This window comes from Opisthorchis viverrini, assembly GCF_000715545.1.
Source record: "Opisthorchis viverrini unplaced genomic scaffold opera_v5_186, whole genome shotgun sequence".
Taxonomy (NCBI): Eukaryota; Metazoa; Platyhelminthes; class Trematoda; order Opisthorchiida; family Opisthorchiidae; genus Opisthorchis; species Opisthorchis viverrini.
Genome location: NW_008751844.1, coordinates 626,570 through 644,150, shown reverse-complemented (window position 1 = coordinate 644,150; position 17,581 = coordinate 626,570). Strand labels below are relative to the sequence as shown.

The 17,581-nt window shown below is 45.7% G+C and overlaps 2 protein-coding genes across 2 annotated transcripts in view; one reads left to right on the top strand and one right to left on the bottom strand.

The window, feature by feature from the left end:
* Nucleotides 1-2,905, top strand: part of T265_07815 (hypothetical protein) — a gene marked incomplete at both ends in the record, with an annotated part of 41,654 nt that extends 38,749 nt beyond the window's left edge. Inside the window, one exon of the mRNA XM_009173444.1 lies at nt 2,010-2,905. Within this exon, the coding sequence (XP_009171708.1) occupies nt 2,010-2,334 (325 nt within the window). The remainder of the gene's footprint in view (nt 1-2,009) is intronic.
* Nucleotides 460-17,581, bottom strand: part of T265_07816 (hypothetical protein) — a gene marked incomplete at both ends in the record, with an annotated part of 22,097 nt that continues 4,975 nt past the window's right edge. Inside the window, 2 exons of the mRNA XM_009173445.1 lie at nt 460-634; nt 9,598-11,204. Coding sequence (XP_009171709.1) covers nt 460-634; nt 9,598-11,204 — 1,782 coding nt within the window. The remainder of the gene's footprint in view (nt 635-9,597; nt 11,205-17,581) is intronic.

Here is a 17,581-nt window from a genome sequence, read left to right as displayed (position 1 = left end):
AACAGCATCATCAACTGCTTCCTTCCCTCCGACCCAAAGTTGTGGTGGTGGTCGGGCTTCAGTACCCCAATGATCCCGTTAGCTATGTTGACTCTAACTCGGCTCCCAAAAGTTCAACGATGCCAGGCAAGCCAGTGGCAAGGAACCCAGCAAAGAACAGCGAGTCCTCGTACTGCGAGAAATCATATTACGAGGCGGTGTGAAGGTAAAGTCGTACTGTCCTCTGCGATAGGAATGTGAAGGCAGTAAGGCGTTTCCCTCAGGCAAACAGCCCGTGTCGCCAAGCCAGACTAAAACAATAACCGTAAAGTCGGGTGTTTTACCACGAAGGGATTTTTTTTAATTTCATGATAAAAACCATTGTAATTATTCGAAATTGGATAGGTATCGTGCGTTGCTTTTTTTTACCGAACTCCGTTCCTTCGAACCAGGCAGCAGCACAGCGGTTAAGGCACGAATTTAATCGCCGGTAGGTCCGTAGTTCGAATCCAATGCCGGCAATATTTCATCTCTCCTGCTTCGTGTGAATTGCATGGCAGGTGTGCACCGATATGGTGCCACGTTTGAACGACTATTCTCATCAGTTTTCATACCCTGGGCCAAACTGTCGACCGAGTCTAACAGGAAGGGCCCGCTGGGATGGGGAATAATGTACTACCACTGCTGACGTGGACCGTGTAACGTGACAGCCCATGACAAGTGGGATTTCACTCGTGTCATTTATGGAGCCAGAAAGTTTCCGTGCTCTTGGAGAGGCCCTTCCTTGGGGCCAAATTGCTGTCTAAATTCTTCACGGGCGTTTCTCCATGGAGAGAGCATTCCGCCGGAAGTCCAACCTGGAAGTTTCTTAATCTAATAATAATCAGGTAAACGCAGTTCCCGAGTTTCCGTCAACCTTATGTTCTATTTGAATCCAAATTTAACAAAATACACTAGAGATTTAGCCGGGTTCCAGATGAGTCTCCCGTCAGAACCGAACTGGTATGCAAATGAGTGTATTTCGCTAATTTCGTGGATTCTGGAGACTGTGCCTACTTGATAAGCCCAATGAAGAGCGAATCCGGTCGTGGGCTGTTGAAGAGTCTTCAGCAACCTAATGAGTAGTGTATTACGCCTCTACATGTATCGCGATATCTCGAATATCGTACCAACGGAAACAGGAGGTGGCCTAGCGCAGCACATTCAGTTGCTTAAAATCATCATAAACGAGAAATTCAGCAGGGTTTCAGGTGAGTCTCCCATCAGAACCATATCGGTATGCAAATGAGTGTATTTTGCTCATAATCATAGCAATGTGAAGAGTACTAATCACGGCCTCAATACCCTTTTGGTGCATAGCTTCTATGCCATCCGAAGGGAGCACGAGGGTGGAAATACTTCCATGTTGCCAAATCGTAGATAAGAACCATCGAGATGCTGGGGTTGGGTGCGAACCACGGACCTTCCAGCCAGTAAGTTTGCGCCCTAACCACCGAGCCCTCTGTTAAAGTGTCTTTTACTCGAGTTGTGGCTACTTTTTTTATTTGGACTTCTGTCATTCACCAGTAAAACTTCGCTTTCATGAAAAAATATACGATTGATCGAACACTTAGATAAGGATGTCCTGGAAAACGTGCTAGAAAATGTGGTTTTCGGCTCACCGGGTATCGCCAGAGGCTTCGTCTGAGGGAGTAACCAACGATTTTGGTAAAGATCAAATGAATTCAATGCACTTTGTAATAAATTCAGTCGTGGCCGGGGAACCGGCGAACTGGATATGTCTCCTCCTTAAGAGAACCTGGTTAGAGGAGAGCTCAGAAAGCTCCCTTGTCCATGATGACCGCTCTGCCGGCGGTCATCCTACCTTTAGTATGACTCTCGAGATGTAGAATCCAACCAAAAGACGCCTGTGATTGAACTTGGGGCGTCAGCCTTCCGCCAACCTTACTAAATGATCCATCCCAACAAATTAGACTCGGCTGATTGATTGTTTCACTTTCAATTTTCCGGTGCATTTCTGCTCTTTTCAGACTGCTGCCCCGCGATGGGACACCAAACGTTGCAAAGAGTACGGAACTGAATGTGTATCGACGTCTTTGTGGTGTCCCTCAGAGAAGCCTGTCTGTGACAAACGTTCACGAATTGGTGCGGTCGGAAGTACAGACTCCCGAGTTTACTACAGACGAGGATCTAACTTTCTATTCTGTTGGTACCTCAATTTTCAGCCCAGTTTCGCCCAATCTCATACGAGCCGATTGCTCCTGTCCGTTTCCCGCGAAACGTGCTTCCGGTGATACCCACGATTCCTGTGGCTTGGATCCGCTTTATTGTCACAGTTTTGAACACCCTCCATGATTTGTCTCTTCAATTTGATCTGTTCCACATGGCATTTTCATCCCACTTTTATCACGGTCCTGAACTTCTCTCTTTCATTTCGTTCTCATCAAACTCTGTCACTCACGGCGCCGATACCATATCATAGCATTTTGTTCCTTTTCCCGTCTGCATGTCTCATGCAGCGCTTCAACTTTTTGAAGGTATACTTACTGAATCGGGCATCATCACACACACAACTACTTGCGTTACTTGGAATGCTTCTGTCTCTGTGAAAACTACTTTTGTAGGTCTTTGTAGGTAGTAAGACCTTCGTCATACTCGATCACTATTTCCTAAATCACGATAGTTTTTGCCAACGCTTTTGTCGATCATTCAGTGTTTAATCATTGCAAACTTCATTTTGTCATCACCCCTTTGGTGTGCGACTTCTTTGTGGTCTGGATTCGTTTCCTCTCAGATGTCCACCTGGAGATAGCGAAACAACCATGGTTGAAAGGAACAGATCATCAGTACTGTGGGCCGAACAGTTTTTACGCATGTATGCAGGTTATTTGTTTTATGCAGGGAATAAAATTCTTTTCAACTGGAATCGCCTTCATGACCTTGAATGGTACGCTTGAGGAGTTTCAGCACTTGCTCAATAGCACGCATGTTTTGGGGGGATGTCCTGGCACTCTGCTTCCTCGTTTTCCACTTTTCCGGCCTCGGTAGCCATCTGTGTCCAGAAAAGTCACGCATGAATTGCTTCGGACAAAGCTGTTGAACTACACAACTGAATAATCTGTCAAAGCTAAAATCCACTGTTTCGTTCCGCAAATGAAGTTACTTCATACTGAAGTGCCAGGAGGCACGGCACAGATGCGTTTCGCTATTGGCAGTCACATCCCGAATAGAACTTCCGACGTTCCGGCTAGGGGTTGATTTGCTTTGCGCTTAACCTGCACGCTCGATCAGTATCTTCCAGTCATTTGGTTCACATCACAGAATACGTGTGATGACTTTTCACGTGAAAGCACCACGCGCGTGGTAGGGAACTTAGTCGAACGACTCTACAAACCCCGGGACGGTAGATAGCTGTGTACCTAATGATAAGAACCAACCGGGTTCGTCCTCTGCGGTTCCTCGTTCTAACCAGTACATGTGAACCTAGGCATGGATCATGGACGTGATTAACTTACGTCACGGGTACAATTGTAGAAGGGGAGGGCAAAGGGTAGACAGGTCAATAGGTCACAGACAGCAAAATTCCAGAGGTAACACAGTTCTTTTAAGTACAGAGATCTGGGGAGGGGGTTGTATAGCCGAATTCTGACGGCAGTCTGAATCGTACTATCCGTGACCGGTCCAGAGGTACGTGGGATAGGGAGGTATGTTTCTTGTCTGTGTGACGGTTAAATGTACCGCGATTGCACCGGCCACCTGGAGAAACTCGAGTACCTTGTCGCACGACCAACATGTGATGCTCCACACGAGCATGGAAAAGAGTATGCTGCTGTTTTGAGTGCTCAAAACAGCTCGTCGATGGGAGAATTTGCCCGGCCGTCAAGCCTCCACACGACAGTATGCTGCTGGTAGACTTTGGCAGTTTGTCTTTCAGTCAAACCTGATGATAGGGCTGGAACTGAGACTCAAGTGCAGGTTAGTGGCCATGTACGTCATGTCAACACAACCCCAAACGTTTTTGGTAGTTAAATCTTCAGGTGAATCGTCTCTGAATGAGGCACCAGTATTGACACACTTTGCTGACGACGTGCTATCGAACATGGTTTTGCAGAGTGAATCCTGTCTCAGTCAAGCATCTGATTAGATTCCGCTTGTGTTGTAGCCGTAAAAGTATCACAGTGAACACACACACACACCGTCCAAGTTTATTCCCTATATTGTCCCATCGACCTTCAGCATAGCAACGTCAAGAAGTAAACTTTATATTAGGGTGAACTGAGTTGAATTGGTTTAGGACTTCAGTCAGATTGCCAGCACACGTATAGCACTTATATATACCACTTACTTATACCACCGTAAGGGGTGAATTGCCTGATAAGCGTGTCGAGCTGTAGAACTCAAGGGATACCGCATTGCAGCTACTTCTGTTCGATGGTCGGTTTTAATATTGAAACTAAACCGAACGCTATGGGTACAAACTAGCGACAGTTCCCCCTAATCAGATGTGGGGATATCGTCCGTTCAACTGTACCAATCCACAAATATGTCCTACTGTCCCGGTGAGCGATATGTTGGTAGTGACACGGAGTCATGTGCTGTGCTTATCGATTTTTAGCTCCCTAAGCTTACCGACGAACTGAAATGTACCTCTGATGACTGGTTCTAGCAAGCCATTTGTCCAGGGGTGTTGGGTATGTCAAGAATATGCTCGCAGATTTATGTATTTTGAAAAGGCTTTCTTTCCATATATTGGTTTTTCTACGGACTGTACCTTCCCGCTTTCCATTTTCCTGAATTTTCACAAGTCAGACAATGTTCACCTTGTTAAAATGTATCCAGTTTTATCCATCAGGACGATTTCAACTTCCCTGTCTGGCTCACTCAGATGGTAGCACTCGATCAGGCTTCTGCGGACCTTTCAAAGCATTAAGGTGTTCCCTCTTCATCAACATTTGTTTGTACCTCAGTTGTTCTATGTTTCGTACTGGAACTGGCTCAGCCTTATTGATCAAACGGACTTTTAAAGTTGCAACTGAGTGACTACGAATACCTAGTTACAATGCCTCCTGACGTGTAGTATCTGTGGCGGTCAGTCACTGAATTACGCGTTACAAACATTCAGATCACGTAACAATTTCTGTGTCACTTGCAACCCTAGCCGACAACATGTACACTACAATTTCCCATCCGTTTTTTGTTTACGCCTGCGTCAGGCTTACAAACGTCAAGTTGGCCGCTCAGTATTCGCATAATGAAGATGATTTCTCGAAAGCTGACGACATTTTCAGGGTTGCCACTTCATAGTGCTGAACGTCTATGCAATATGTGCCACGATCCTGATGATTTTGCCTTGAATGATGGTGGAACGTTTGTAATCAGATTACCCAGCTCAGCGAAAAAAACCAACGACCATTTACGTTACATGAGCAACCAACATTCTCCACCACAGGACAATATTTTGTGGTGTGATTCCTCAAGTAATCGATCAAGGACGAATTTCACTCCAAGGAGTAACACTCAAGCATGAACAAACAGACAAACCTGTCATCTTATCCCATTCTACTCTGTAAGTAAGGCGAAACGGATGAGTTGTAATCATTCAAAACAAATCCGGACACAACAAGTTTGTGGCTGAGCAGACCAGTCTTTGTACGGTTTGTGAATTCTGTATTCACATCACTCATGCTTGAATAGCTGTCATGCTGTCCTGGTTTGGTTGTTCTGTTTTGAGCTAATCGATATTGCCATGCCAGGATTTGGGTCTCGCCTGTCTGACATAAGAGGTTTCCACTACCCGCTCAACACAGCAAAAAAATCGTCCAGCTGTGACACGCTTTCGGTGCCTAGTTGCTATGCTACCCGGAGGGAGCACGAGGGCTGAGATACTGCCAGGTTGCTCAAGCCTAGACAGGGGAAATCGAGAGGCAGAGGTAGGGTTCGAAACACGGACAAGCTCGGCGAACAGACCAACAACCAAACAGCGCACCCGAGCTACCTACATTCCACAACATTGCTAGAGTATTTTCCTCTAATGCTGATACTGTATCCGTGTAATGGTTTTGTTTGCTTGTAAACTCAGTGTACAACCTAATCATGGCTGGGAAAGTTCTCACATTCGTGTGGCTTTGTTTTCCACATAACCTCCAACTAGAAAATATCTCAAGCTTAGGAGACGTTTTTCGGTTCCCGAACGTTGTCCCTTCTGAGGAGGTAGTGCTGTGCTGCCAACACTCGTGTGTGTAAGTGAACCGAGGGCTAACATGCCCCCGTTGAACAGGTAGACCTTCACTTAATGTGATGCCCGGTATCCCCTCGGGTGGCCAGCTAAAAGAAGAAGCCACTCCCTACAAGATACCGCAACCGGCCCGAGCTCACTTGGCGGAAGATTCGTGGTTCGAACCCGACCCCTGCATCTCGACTGCTCCTGTCTAGACTTGAGCAACCTGACATTATCTTATCCCTTGTGCTTCCTTTGGATGAGATGGCACCTAGGCACTGGAAGGGTGTTACGCCAGAACGATTATCTTTGTTGTTCTGTAGAACCTTCTTCAGGTGTGCATCTGGAGAACTGTTCCCGCAGAGTACATGATTTTGTCTTCCGTAAAGTCATTGTTCTCACAATCAAAGTAAGCTAAAAGAGTCCGGCTTATGCAACCTGTATTTTCCCAGTTTGGGGGATAAACTTTAAATCTCTTGGCTTGCGTGAATACATCGATCAGTGCAATGAAATACGCTACGAGAGATTCTACTGCGACCCGAACATCACATTTTTTCAAGTATGGTCTAGTATCCTAGCTTAGTGGTGGCCATCCAAAGCACCATAGACCTGATCACGTGATTCCACCACACCTTATTCTTGTGTCCATCTCAACAAATCCGAGTTGACACATCACGTTCCCAAACTGAAGCTGAAACGGACTACATCAATTCGCAAATTAGATTGGTGATAACGAATAACAGGATGTTCTCTAACCGAACGCGTTACACACCGGCTCCTTGTTTCAGTTGGCATGATATTCTAGACATGGAAACATACTCTACTGACATAAGTAGTATGTCATGCCGCCTAAAGCAAGAAACGGTCTATGTGAAACGGTCCTAGATCAAGTTGAGTCTTCCGTCCAAGCCAACTTGATTTGTAAGTGTACATCTTCACTCGCGGACAACTTAACGTTAGAATAGGAAATAAGATTGATTAAAACTCGGGGATTAGGCGCACGTGATGAAACCCAAGTAGGGAAGGACCTTTTGTGGATTGCCAGGGGTGGATTTCAGCAACCTCATAACTGTGGTGCCACACCAAGCAGTTCATGGAAGTTTGCATTAATTACTGTTGTGGACCACAGTCTCCCTAATGCCTTCTTAATACCGTGAACCCCGGCCTGGATAGCCTGGTGCGCTTGGCCAAACCAAAAAAGTCAATGAATGTTCGAACCGGCTGATCAATTCATCGCTGTCGCTTACAGGCGGGTCAAAAGAAGTGGTACTAAGAATACAACTCATCTTTCAAGGACGAGTGAAGAACAACCAATGAAATCTGTTTCAACGAAAACGGTTATTCCATTGGCTGTTATATAGTTCGTTACGTCCGAAGCTGGTTCTCCTAATAATTACGAAGGTCAATAACTTATACCGTTGGCCGGAAAAGATAAATAAGGCGTTAGCATTTAGTTGGCACATAAGGGGAGATTGAACACACCTATTTAGATTTAAAGATATATCCCCATCAACCTGGTGCTCAGTGTAGCGCCATCCTCGCCTGCAGTTTCAGAAAATTTCCTCCACTGCAACCTATCCTCGTTGTCCGGGATCCAGTGCAAGAATTACCAGGTCCCACACACCGAAGGTTACATCGTAATTGGCACTAATTTGTATTGGCTGGTGCCCGCGAATCTGCAGCGAGATATTTAGAAAACGAGTGTTCGGTTGTGTAATGGGGACTTCAGTCGAAGTGTGTCCAGCACCTAAAACGACATGATCATGTATCGCACATGCCGAACCGTCGTTTGCCGAATAGTGCTGTTTTCCGTATCGAGTTCAGAGTGGCTTAAGCAGATATGGGGTCAACCCTTGACCTAGCAGAGCGGAATAAAAGTGAATATGAGAAGTCTGGCTACTGTCGGTGCGACTCGTCTTCCGCGATGGGGTTGGCGCCAACCGGATGTGAATGGTAGGGTACGCTGCAGGATATAACTGTTAATCGATGGCGTCCGTGCTGTCATTTTGCATCCAGAGTGTCTGGAAGTGTATGCACTCCGAAAAGATTGTGTTAAGTTAGCACTAAATCCCTTCAACATCCACATTGTCTGGAAGTGTTAGCACTAAATCCCGTCAACATCCACATTCATTGTTTTCCTAGCAATGAGCCTTTCAAACAAATTATCATTTTACGACAAGGAAGCATCAGTGGTTGAACACCGATGTTACGCTGTCGGTGATGAGCCACGGAAAAACGAATTTCAGCGCTCAAGTCCACAAACTGTTAGGTGGATAAGATCAGTGTATCTGAGTGCTCCAGCGAGCATTCATTGTAACCGTACAACACAGTAAGATCAACCGTACATCCCCACGGATCACTCCCTCGGATGAATCGTTAGCCATCGATTATTCTGCATTGCAGTTGACCGCTTGACTTCAACTAACACAACATAAGAGACTCCTTCAATTGCTAGTAAGAGGCGTTATTCTGGCCGAAGTCACTTGAGCTTACAGTGACCGGTCTGACTCTGTAAGATTGAGAGGGAACGTAAGCCCCATATGATGGGATGCTTTGAAAGGTACAGAAACATATCTAATGGGTGATGACGCGCTCCCTCACTGCTCAAGCAGCAGGCTCGGAAGCGGATGCAGAAGTCTTGGCTTACTGCCGCATAGGTACTCGTAGGTGTCCGTTGAAACAGAGAGACTGTCGAGGACCATTTCGTGCTGCTACCATTGTTGAATGCCGCGGTATTATATAGTATGCATCAGATAGAAACGCAGTGTATGGGGGACCAGTATGAACGCACAAATAATTCACGCTGTGTTTTGACACAAGGGCACCAGACGGACAGCCAACAATATTACCTGAAAAACATGCTACTTATGAGTAGTAGGATTGCGTCGCAAAAGAAAATATCCCGAACGCTGGCTTCCACTGAATCAGACAAGGAACGCAGTAGTGCAAAATTAGATTGAAAAGTTCCAGAAAAATCAACAAATTGTACAAGACAAAAGACACCGAAGGCAAACCGGCCAATGACTTGCGAATATGTACAAAAATAGAGCTGTGAGGAGTGGGAAAACAGTATCGATGCCTGGTGATGTAGAGTAAAAAAAGCTACTAGTCCATGTTCGTAAAAGTGGCGCCAAAATCTTAGTCTCAGATTGTCTCGAATACTGTCTTATCCAGAGTTGTGGAGGCCTCAGTGACTGATATAAGCGATGGCTCGTTTAAAGTTGACGAGGAAGATGTAATTAGTACCGCCTTATTCACATGATAGAAAACGACGTTGGTGTCGATTCGATTGCATCGGCTACCATGGTTGTGTCGTCGCAGTTGATGGTGAAGGGTGGTGTGTCCCAACCAGGGGGGATATCAGCTACCGCACTAATAACCGTATTCATGTCGTGACACACTGTGTCAGGATCGGACGGAGCTGTAATGTTTGTGTGGTGTGTCCAGGGGGGATATCAGCTACCGCACTAATAACCGTATTCATGTCGTGACACACTGTGTCAGGATCGGACGGAGCTGTAATGTTTGTGTGAGGAGATTGCTGTTTCTGGATGGAGACAGAAGAGCCATCTGGCATCTCAACAAGGGAGTGAGTGAGCGGAGAAGAAGCCTGTGGGCTACTGGCAACTGGACTTTCAGCTGACGGAGCAACTGAGCAACTGGTTAGACCCGACTCGTTCAAGGAGGCATCCGCCTGGACTACAAGCGGTGATTCGAAATCCTTGACGTTACCCAACGAAACATCTGTCAGGTCATGTCTGTTTGAGAGTGTGGGTGTGTGACCAATGTCTACGTTGTGTAAAGACATTCTCATATTCGGTGCTGTACAAATCGATTCCCTATTAATATGAGATGTATCAAAGACGTGTGGAGAACCGTCTGGTTCAGTAGCTCGACTGGGTGGTGGAGAAGAGTCATTCTGGGGACTTGCGACATCACGAAGAGAGTGACCAATTTGATCGGAATTGATGGGAATTGGGGATAAGGTGAGTGACCCCTGCATATGCCCGTCAGTTACTGTGGGAGATTCACCTCTGACTAAAGCTGTGCTCTCACCGTTGCATTTGACAACATCAAGAGGAATGTCCTCGTTATTGTTTTCCTTCATCGATGTCTGTCTGATGTTCTGTTTCACCGGGGATGAATGGATTTCTGATACTGTACAGGGGGTGGGGTCAGTGCTGCAAGATGCATTAGAGATGTGTGGTTGGGCGTGGATATCACCAGCCTCTCTTGATACCCTAGGGGATGAAAGTTCTGGTGCATGTGAAGGAATGGAGATTGAACAAGATTTAACTGCACCAGTTGCTGGATCTTCAGACAGACTGCCTACGAAACCGGAGGGGTGCGACTGCGAAGGTGAGTTGTTGGGAGATGTTTGAGCCGCAACTGTAGTCGGCCTATCAGGTTCAGAAAAAGAGGGAGGTGCAATGTTCTGAACAAAAAAGAAGAGGGCTGGAAGTGTCTTGACATCCTTTGGCTCGGGTTCGTTTTCAGCTAATGTCGGCTTTTCTTCGTTTTCAACTGAATTCGTTAAGTTCTCAGCACCGTTAGTATTATGGTCTTCTGTGGCTTTACCTGATTCTACCTGTGACGCTTCCGTCACGTCCTCACCTTGTTTTCCTCTGGCTTTGGAATTCGGTTCGTCAGAAGAAACCGATTCCTTACTTTCGGATACATACTCAGAGTCTCCGCTACGTTGCTCATCCGATTGACTATCACCATCTTCTTCCTCCTCAGAGCTCGTGTCGGATTCCACTTTGTCCGGCCGAAAACGCTTCCACTTTGGTATCTGAACAGAATCATCCGTAAAAGCGACCCGCTTGGTTGTACTTCGTAACTGCCTGGTAGCAACCTCCACGACTCGATAGGTTGAAGGTTGAGGTGAGGGTGGCTTCTCCACCGGGTCCGGTTCGAGTCTCTCTTCGTCGGGATGACAGTCTCGTATGTGCGCTTCCAACACACCAGGCCTCCGATGTGACATGGCCATCGAACAAAACGGACATATCTATGGGGGGGAATAGATGGATTGGAATTCAATTTATGGTGGTGAATTCACACTATCAACAGGCCGTAAGCTGAATCTGTTATTCTGTGAACTCAGTATATCACTGGTATATTGTTTACAATACATAACATGTTGTACATAACACAATACATTATCACTACAGTTGCTACGATATTATCGGTTTATTAGACGCTCTGTATCCTAGAACCAGTTTAGACATTACCCGTTCTACTCAGATGACAGGTTTCGACGGCAGTCGCGCAGGCATACCTTGCGCATGCACCAGTAGGCGCCAGTTTCATACGTTCAAAACCGTTGGAATTTTCAGCAAACGAGGTTGTTTAAGTGACTCATTTTCTCACACCCTGTCCCATTTGCGGAAGAGGCAGTTTAGTGTTTCATTATGAAGAAAATAGGGTCTCGTCTAATAAAAAGGGAGTTCGTCGAGCTAAGATGAAACATGCCGTTCAAAGTATTTTACAGTTTCGTAATAAAACATACTTCTACTGAAAAAAGAATGCTTCCGTTGGCAGCTGGTTCCACATTAGCCCCAGTTTCGGACGTTCTAGAGAGTGAAAACGTTTGAGGAATTTGATTTTACGCAAAACAGAGTCAAAGAAGTAGCGCGTTTGCAATTAAAGATGGAAACTAACATCCCGAGGAACAAAACGTGCTCCTCATGGGCAGCAATACACTAGTGGTAATTACTGGTCCTTTTCGGCCTCGATAAAACATTTTCTTGAATGGTTGATCAACTTCCAGAAGGACCATCTCACGTGACTGGCCCATATTTACTGATTGACTGCTACGTTGGACAGCTGATCTTCCGAACACTTCTAATACCTTACACCGCTACATCAGTTCGAAACTACTCGCCGGATATGACTTGGTTTGATGGAAACGTTATACTGGCACACGTGTACACCACATTCCGTCAGAACACGTTACGGTTGAGAGTAGGCATCCTAGGTAATGAGATCGAAATACATAATAGATAAGAATAATAGTCGTTCAGCTGTAACATTCTTTCGGTGCAGAGCTGCCATACCATCCTAAAGAAACACGACGAACCACTGCGAACTGTTTCGGTAACCTCTCTCGTGCCATCCTTGTTCCCCATCGACAGTCGCGAATTTAGGTCGGGTGTTGTGAGCTACGGGCATTAATGAACTACTAAGACTTTGAGAGTAGTGTAAAGTAAATGCAAGGAATACCACAGCAGCCCTAACCACAAACTGGAATGCACGGCGTCGACTAAGGGATTTCACATCAAATTGGGAAAGACATAACCCTCCAATCTCCACAGCTACAAAGACAGCTAGTGTCCTAGGATAGCCGAACCGCTTTCCACCGTATCAGTTCACAAACTCTAGTCGTACAATGAACAGTCCCTGTTAGAATGCGATGGTGAAAAGAATTCTAAGGGTCGCATCTCCACCCTCACTGTCATCGTCACGAACAGCAATACACGAAAGTTAATTCAAGTGCCTTATAGCTATAAAACTATGGAAGCGGAAAGCCAGATGGGAATTAATGAAAACAAGACGAGAAGTGGGGGCTTAGTGTAGAAAGCCGCATGCCCTGGTGAGAACGGTCAACTGAGTTGAAAATGTCTACATGCTTGAACAACGCGGGAACAAGAAACACGTGAGTCGAATAAGATTATTCAAAACAAGCACTTTTTGAAAGCCACACCCATCCAACAGTATTGAAGCCCAGACTGGCGGGACATACTGCAGCACACAGGCAACGCCCAAAATCAGTCGAAAAAGTTTCCCATCAGGACAGAACTTACACACCTTTCTCTCTACACTTTGTGGGTAACCGATAAACCGCACTGTGTTTAATAAATACAAGTTGAACGGAAGATGCATTCCAGAACATGAGAAAGCTGAAAAGTCCCTAATTTGATGTCCAAATGCTTCCAGGTAGAGAAAACCCGTACGGAAATTATCTATCTTCTCAAACTGTTGAAGTGACCATCCAAAAGACCATGGATGAAGTGCGCTATATTTAGTCACACAACTCAGTCAAGGAAGGCAATACAGTTTTGTCGTTGTCTTATCCCGAAACGACAAGTCTGGGAAGCTCCGAAACAAACGAAACTCAAAAACTCCGCCGGTTGCGGGAAAGGTTACTTCATTAAAAAAAGACTTTCCATGAACCATGTGATGATGAAGGATTCTGCAAACACCAACCGTTACCGCCGGCGTCGATCTTTGGATAGAACTATTTCAAAGACTTTGCATCCATCCGCTTGAAGTTTCACCACGTTTTATCTGTTGGTTACTAAAAGCATCACGTGTATTCACTACACAGTATGACAACGTTATGCGAAAAAATATATCGGATAACGACCAGATTCAACCTATCAGACAGTAATTTTCCGCGGTTGGTACTATGCAGAAATATGTAACGAGCACAAAACTCTTGAATACGACTTAGCCATGTCATCATTATCATCATCATCATCACCACCACAGACGGCAACATCAGCGGAGTTGCTTCACTACCATGCAACCATGTTGATCTACGTGGATGAAACCTCATAACAGAAGGAAGCAAAATGGGACATTAGACATCCGAGGTGCCTGCACACCCACCACTCAGTCAGAAAATCTAGGTAAAAACTGACTGAAAATATTCAATGGCAAGCACACAGCTAATCCGTTGGACCGTATTTCGGAAACCGAACAGCACCAACAACATTCAAACTTTTCGTAGCACTCTTTATGCCCTTCCTATCCGTTTGTGTCCACCTCAAAGTTTGCGCCACCCCGAATAGCGCATGGAAAACAAAACCCGTCTCGGGAGGCGAAAACTTGGCAAGCTTTACACATGGCTCAGCTAAATTAGTTTGCAGTGGTCAGTAAATTCTTTGAGAGAGGTACCGTCTGCTTCACCGAGATCCCGTTGCCTGACCATATCATCCAGAATCATTTGGTTCCAGTCGAGTCCAGCTACAATTATGAGGTATCGGTCGTCGCACAACTGGGGGAGCCTCAGATCCTCCGCCCGAAGTGGTCAAGTCTCCCAAAAGTACAACAATACAGCCCGCAGTGTAGTCTGATGCACACATCCTTTGAGACCTAATGCAATGCTTCTTTGACGCCACAGTTGGCATCAGTTGGCAAATGCAATTAGCACCTTCGAGATTCGTGCGTTCAGTTTGTCTGTCACACTACCGTCAGAGGTGATGCAACTTCCGAGATATGTATAGCGTTCCACAACATCTTAGAGGTATCCTCAAAGACGGTAAGTCCCGGAGCGAAGTTCGGCGCAAAGTACTGGTCAAAGGTCATTTTTCCTAGCAATGCTTACTCCCTCTGCTCTTTTCCGAAAATGTCACCTGTATATTCCAGGTCGGAAATGTTCCCGCTCAGAGAGTTCTGAACACTGGGGTTTTGCAGACCTTCCAGATCTCTCTCCAAAACTCAGTTAATGAGAAAACTAAACAAAAACTGAGAAGGTGGACATCCGCGTCGTACACAACTGCTTGTAGAAAAGCCTTTGAAGTACTCCCCCAGACACTCCCCCTAGGCCATACGTTTGCGCATACAAGTGATGCATGATATTCACAAACTTTTGAGGTATATCCTGTTGCGCAAGGGTGCTGGAAAGAACCAATCGGTGGGTGAAATCGACCGCACTCTTGAAGTCAAGGTATACCTACATTTTAAGACATCCAAAGTCACGATGTTGTTCTAAAATCTGACGGGAAATGAAGACGTAGCCCACACAGCCGGTTATTCCACCGATGTGGGTTAAGTTGATAGTAACAGGACAGTCCTTCAACATCCCTGAGCTAAGAGACCAAACAACACTGCCCTAACTAGGCAGTCGAACTAGTCGTCGAACTACACTGTCGCGTACCGGTTGCTTTTCAGAATTAAGGCGTGCTCAGGTGCCTCCTAAAAGTGCCAGAGTCACATAAATTACAGTGAAATTTAACCTGCGTTTGAATTCGCCTACTTAGGCAAGCCAAGTAGCTACAGACCGATCTTCACAAGGCAGTTGTTTGGACTGTTAATCAATACGGTCGTTTGGTCACATGACCAAGGTGAGAAAGTTCGTTCTAGCGTGATTGGTCCGAACTAGCTTCCGTGTTTCGCTTCCATAGCAAGCAACAACTCTGAAATATACCAGGGAGGATGCCCTCTTGATGTTTAGTAATTTGAGTTTATATAAGTAATGAACAAATGAAATCAAATTATTCTTTTAAAATAACAGACTCATTAGTCCAGCTGAACAACCGTCAGCATGTAATCCCTATAGTTGGTTCCCCTGAGACCATGAGGCGAATCCTCTCCTAAGCGAAACTCAGTCATACTGAACACGAGTAGTCCTTAAAACCACGCTGAATGGGTTGTCTTCAGCTCTATACGAGTTTACACTAGCTGGACCTATTTGTAAAGTTTCTGAACAAATCTGAACGAGACAATCCGCAAATGAATGGTTCTGTAACGGTATCCTTCTTCACTAACAGTCGAACATCGCCCTGCAGGCTGCGGAAGAATATCCTACTGGCAAGCTGACCAAGACGGCGCTACTGAGGCGTCAGTTTCAGGTGCAAAAGACAAGTTGGAGAAAGAGTTATTCAGAAATTCAGAACTATCGCTGCAAGGGTGTGAATAGAACTCCCACTCGCTCAAGTTCTCTCCCACTCAAGGTCGTCAACTCAGGAATCTCAAATGCGAAACTCCTCCCTCTAAAAAGTGTTCGTGAAGCATGATTTCTATTATGTGGGAAGACGAATGACATCTTCATTCGGGTTGAAGAAAGCTCGCATAATTTCGGTGAAATGATAACGCGATCAGGTGACATTCGTCATCATCTCGAGTGTCCGGTAACGTGTGAGTGTATCGATCAAAATATGGACTAGTAGTTGCCGATGGATAAATTTTTAAAGCCATCGCTCGATTCATCCCCAGTTTCTCGTCTCTTGAAAAGTGTTATTTTGCTGGAATCGATCGATCGATCGTTCAGCTGTAACGTCCTTTCGGTGCCTAGCTGCCACACCACCCGAAGGAAGCACGAGGGCTGGGATACTGCCAGGTTGGTTGAAGCTAGACAGAAGAAGTCGAGATGCAGAGATCGAGTTCGAACCACTGACCCTTCCGGTCACAAATTCGCGTTCTAACCACTGAGCCACCTCGCCCCACCTTGCTGTTTAGCTTGCTACCAAGTAACCAGATGACAATGCTTGGTCCAGTCGCCAGTCATTGGGCGGTAAGAGGGTGCTCAACTTGAGGTCCCTAGCTTGAGAATTCCTTCAAGGCGGTTAACCATAAAGACACGTGTTTTCATGTACTCTATAGAAATGTGACCTCCCAAGTGTCCAGAGGGCTGAATTCATCAATCAGCTCATCTACATAGACTCGACCTTATCTAGTCCTTCACCAACATCTGACAAAATTAGTTGGGTTACTGAAAACGGTTTGTATTTCTACGGGATCCGGTCCAACGCCGACAACATCAGCAGTCTACTCAATGATTGTGAGCCCCGGAAGCAACTATGAACTCGAGAGGCGAATAACGAAGATTCTAGTAGGTTCACGATCACAGAGTTGAAAAGGAAGGGTGATGAGCTTGATACCAGTGAATGTCAGTGAACCTAAGCAGATACTTTCCACAGAAACAGGCCTCCAGGAGAGTTGACATGCAGAGCCAAAATGTGTGGAGGACAATGGCCAGTGTTTGAAAGCATGCAGAAAGGGGAAAACATAGTCGGTACGTCCTCGTCCAGGTTGGCCTCGGCGCGATACCTCGAATATCGTAGCAACTGAAACATGAGGCGACCTGGTGCAGCACTATCAGTTGCCTGGACACATCACAAACGAGAGATTCAGCCGGGTTCCAGGTGAGTTTCTCGCAAAACCAAATTTGTTTCCAAATGAGTGTATTTCGCTGACCTCGCTGGTTCTTTCAAAATTATCAGGCTAAAGTGATAAAAAGCCCGGCAGACCGGTCTCGGTAAGAATCGCGGCTGCGTGATCTGAATCTTCCCTGTTTTCCAAAAGCAATCGAACTGAGTCGTGTACCTGTGGTGCTCTTGGGTGAATAGCTGTTGTGCAACTTTGAAGAAGCGCAAAGGTTAGCATACCTTGAAGCTGCTTAAACCCACAAAGAAGCCAAAGAAAAACTGGTGGGCAGAATCGAACCCTTCCACCTAATCGTACCAAAACTACAGAGAGATTTAGCGAATACACACTCATTTGCAAACTAATTTGGTTTTTCGAGAGACTCACCTGAAACCGAGCTGAATCTCTCGGTTGTGATGTTTCCACGCAACTGAATGTGCTGCACCAGGCTGCCTCATGTTTCAGTCGCTACGATGTTCGAGATATCGCGATACATGTATATCTTTGTAATGTACT